We start from the raw sequence: 4608 nt of genomic DNA on the forward strand, positions 1-4608 counted from the left end.
ATGTTCTCGTTGGTCGGTGATTTAAGGGAAACACGTAAATGATACAATTCAGTAGACATATCATTTAAAGCTTCATTACATTCATCTTTAGAAAACTGTGAAAGGTCAGTAGTGATTACCTGGTTGCTTGATGAACTAGTTTCATTCTCATCAGAATCAGCCATCAAAGCCAAGTTGATATATTCCACATCATCATCTTCATCAGCTCCATCAGCTGCCCAGTCATTCTCATGAGTCAAGAAAGCTCTTTCCTTTTGTTTGAGCAACTCAAAATATTTCTTTTTGTAATCAACTTGCTCAAATTTCTTCTTATCTGAAGTTGGCTTTCTGCACTCACTAGCAAAGTGTCCACTTATGCCACAATTGTAACACTTGAACTTTGACTTGTCCACCATGTTCTTGTTTGGCTTAGTGGCTCTAGTATTTTTCCTAAATTTCATCTTTTCAAATCTCCTGGACAGAAAAGCTAGATGCTCATCAACTCCATCAGAGTCATCTTGACTGGAACACTCCTCAACCTCAGCTTGTGGCTCCTTTCCCTTGCTTGATTCTGATTTACTTGTACCAATTTTAAGACTTGGCATTGTCTTGACTTCATTCCTGGCTTCATCTTTCTCATTCTCAGCTACAAGTGCAACTGATCCACTCTTTTTCCTTCCCTTCTCTAACAACTCATCTTGCTCCATCTCAAGCTCATAGGTCTTCAATATTCCATATACTCTTTCAAGTGTGAAGTCCTTGTAATCTTGAGAGTTCCTCAGTGAAACAGTCATAGGCTTCCATTCCTTTGGTAGAGGCCTTAGAAATTTTAAGTTGGAGTCTTTGACCTGGTACACTCTACCATACAGCTTCAATCCATTTAACAGTTTTTGAAATCTATTGAAAGTATCATTTAATGATTCACCTTCTTCAAAGTGAAAATATTCATACTGTTGAATGAGAAGCTGCATTTTGTTTTCTCTAACTTGCTAGGTACCTTCACAAAGGAGTTGTACAGTATCCCAAATTTCCTTAGCAGAGAGGCTATTAATGACATTATCAAACATGTCTTTGTCTAGGACATTAAATAGAATGTTCATGGCCTTCTTGTCCTTGTGAACCTCTTCAATATCTTCAGGAGTCCATTATGCTCTTGGTTTGGGAATAGACTGTCCAACAGCAACTGTGGGAGTAGCAACTGTGGCCACTTTATGAGGAATATGAGGACCATTCTCAATGCAGTTTATGTAGCTTTCATCTTGTGAGAGAAGATGTAGATGCATCTTCACTTTCCAGTGATGATAGTTATCTCTTTCCAAGACTGGAATCTTCACTCCAATATCCTTCTTACTCATGATGTTAGTTGAATAGATCTTTAAACTCTTTGTATGTCAAGAGCCTGCTCTGATACCAATTATTATTTCACAATGAACTAACAATGAGATTTAAAGAAGAGGGGTTGAATGTAAATCTCAAAACTTTTTTAAGTTTTGAGCAGTTTATAAAGACTAAGTGTGTGAAGAAAAAATTTGTTTAAATTGCTTTGTGATGGTGCAGACAGGTTTATATTCAAGAACACAAATATAAAGAACACAAAAGCTTTAAAAACTTTTCTGGTGGATTGTTGTTCCACCAGAGATGTATATATAAGAAAATCTGTGATACAAATGAATTGTACACAGCTGCTTCCTAATACAAACTAGATGATGTTCTCTCTATGTTTTTCTAAATAGCTCTGGAAAATTCACATCTAATTACTAGCTACAACTTGGTTTATATACCACCAAGTTTACAAGTGAAGATAAAAATAAAATCAATAATAAACTGGTCTTCACATGTTTCTTCTTCATTTCTCTGTCCAATGTAATCCAAGGTAAACAGAGAATCTTTGAATACTTCCTTGTTTTTCACCAGAATGGAAATGCTGCTCATTCTTTGATTCCTCCAAGAGGCTGCCACATTCCAATTGTCTCTGTCAACCCATTTGCCTCTGTCAGCTTATGAATTGTCACTATCAACTGCTATGGAATTGAACATCCGTTGAAGCTTTATCCGTTGAAGGCTTTATCCATTAATGCTTCATCAGTTGATGCTCTTATCCGTTGATGCATCTATCCATTGATGCTTTAGAGACATCCGTTGATGCTTTAGCAGTTGAAGCTTTATCCGTTGAAGCACTCATCCGTTGATGGATGTTATCCGTTGAAGCTTTAGAGACATCCGTTGAAGCTTTGTTTCTTATCCGTTGAAGGCTTGTAACTTATCAGTTGATACTACTTCACTTATATAAAATTACAAGGCATGAAATATTTACAATTAGCCTTCCTATTTGCATATCCACTAGTAGTCAACATGACTTATAAATTCCTACAACTTTTAAGAATTATAGCTTGAATACAAAGACTGGAATGTGCTACAATACTAAACTTATTTATAAGTAAAGCTACTCCATCAACGGATAACCAAAGTGGTCTTACTCGTTGAGGCTACAAACACTAAATTTCTACTTAAGTGTTTTGTTAAACTTATCATCAAACTAATAAACATATATTCCTAACATTATGTTCAATGCTTTTTAATTCAATAAAAGAAATGTATTCAAATTGTGGTTCTTGCTTTCAAATTATCAAGTGGTACATTTAAAGATATAATAATTTGACACCCATAACTATTCATTGGCTTCCAGTGCCCAATTGTGCTCTACCAAATCATTTTGGAGCATTGTATGGACATAAGCTGATTCCAAGTTTTCAATATGATTCCAAAATGCTTGTTGATTTCTTTCATCTCTTTGTACTGGTGCAAAAGGAATTCTAACTCCATTATAATCTACCGGCCCGTCACAAACCCGTGATGCTAATGGATTAATTAGATCTTCTTCTACTGACTCCACAAATTCATCTTCAACAAATTCATCCTCAACAATCATGTTATGCAATATGATGCAAGTCATCATGATACTTCTAAGTGTGGAATGCTTATGCATCCGAGCACCGTGACGAAGAATTGCCCATCGAGATTGCAAGATACCAAAACACCTCTTTACATCTTTGCGATATGCTTCCTGTTTCTTAGCAAATAATTTATGTGCTTGAGTGGCAGGATTTGATATGGTTTTTACAAATATTGAATACCTAGAATAAATCCCATCAGCAAGATAATAAGCATTACTGTATCTTTTGCCATTGACGTGAAACACCACCGTTGGGCTATCTCCTGCGATAATTTATCAAATACGGGAGATTGACCTAGAACGTTAATATCATTTTGAGCTCCAGGTACACCGAAAAAAGCGTGCCACACCAAAGTGTCATAGAAAGCAACGGCCTCTAGAATGATAGTCGGACGTCCTTTTCGACCACTATAAGCTCCATCCCACCCACTTGGACAGTTCTTCCATTCCCAGTGCATACATTCGATACTCCCAATCATACCTGGAAATCCTCTTTGTTCGCCTGTTGCTAGAAGCCTTCTTAAATCTGCAGATATTGGAGCACGAAGGTACTCTTTACCAAAGAGTTTTTCCACTTGCTCATAAAATTTTTTCATGCACTCAAGTGTAGTTGATTCTCCCATTCGACATATTTCGACACATTGACCAGCTGCTGCACCATAAGCTAACATTTGTAATGCAGCAGTCATTTTTTGTTGGGGGTAGCAACCCCAGTAATCCAACCGTATCTGCTTTTTAATGCCAATAGGAATCTTGAGTGCAAAGAGCTATCATGATACGATTGAAAGCATGAGGGCGCATTCTATACCTTCGACGGAAGTCATCTTTACTGAATATTGGATGATCAACGAAGTAATCTTCTATGAGATTTTTCCCCTCGATAGCCTTTGTCTTTGATGATTGGGAGATTTTCCATACCGTGAGCCGCGCCCTTGTGGTTTATTTGAAGTATCGATGAAGTCCATCACCATTGCCACGTCAGTGACCATGGTATTCATGATTTCAGACACTTTTTGACTGTGTTGTTGCCTCTGACTCAACAATCTTTTCAATGCATTCATTTCGACAACAAATTATAATAATTTTGAGATACTATACTCAAAAGATCATGATATTATTTGTGGACAATTTTTCTATCTAGAAATTTAGATCAAGATGTACAAGTGTCATTACGTGATTCAACGATATCCACAACCTTATCAAAAATCTAAAATTATATAGCATACTATTATTGAATATTATTTGTGAGACTATTAAATAATGGATATGGACTTAAATTTATGATATAAATTTAAAATATTTATTTGATGAATAGTAATCGATGAATTGATGGAGTTTCATGGGTGCATAAAAATCAACAAAAATAGTTGATTCACCATGAATAGTAATCAACTCCATCAATTGAATCCATGAATTGATGAATCAATGGACTTTGTGGGTGCATATGCTCTAATGGGTGTATGATTTTTGATAATAAAAACTATGAGGTCGTGAAGATGTTTGGGATGATACCGAGAAGATATATACATTAATGTGCTATTATGGACAAAAGTGAGACGGGGAATAACAGTTGAGGAGGACAAACAAACTTGCTTCATATGTGTGGTTCTGAGATTTTTGTTAATTCTGATGTTGTTCTTTAAAAAGATGCTAAGTTGATCATTGTGTTGGTAATA

The 4608-nt window shown here is 35.9% G+C and overlaps 1 protein-coding gene across 1 annotated transcript; it reads right to left on the bottom strand.

Moving 5' to 3' along the window:
- Window positions 1–2647: 2647 nt before the first annotated feature.
- Window positions 2648–3621, bottom strand: LOC141719293 (uncharacterized). The gene is made up of 2 exons (XM_074521668.1): window positions 3182–3621; window positions 2648–3113 (listed from the first exon to the last, which is right to left on the bottom strand). The coding sequence occupies exons 1-2, from the start codon at window positions 3619–3621 to the stop codon at window positions 2648–2650; spliced, it is 906 nt and encodes a 301-aa protein (XP_074377769.1).
- Between the last annotated feature and the right edge of the window lie 987 nt (window positions 3622–4608).

Source organism: Apium graveolens, chromosome 4 (genome assembly GCF_009905375.1).
Source record: "Apium graveolens cultivar Ventura chromosome 4, ASM990537v1, whole genome shotgun sequence".
NCBI classification, from domain to species: Eukaryota; Viridiplantae; Streptophyta; class Magnoliopsida; order Apiales; family Apiaceae; genus Apium; species Apium graveolens.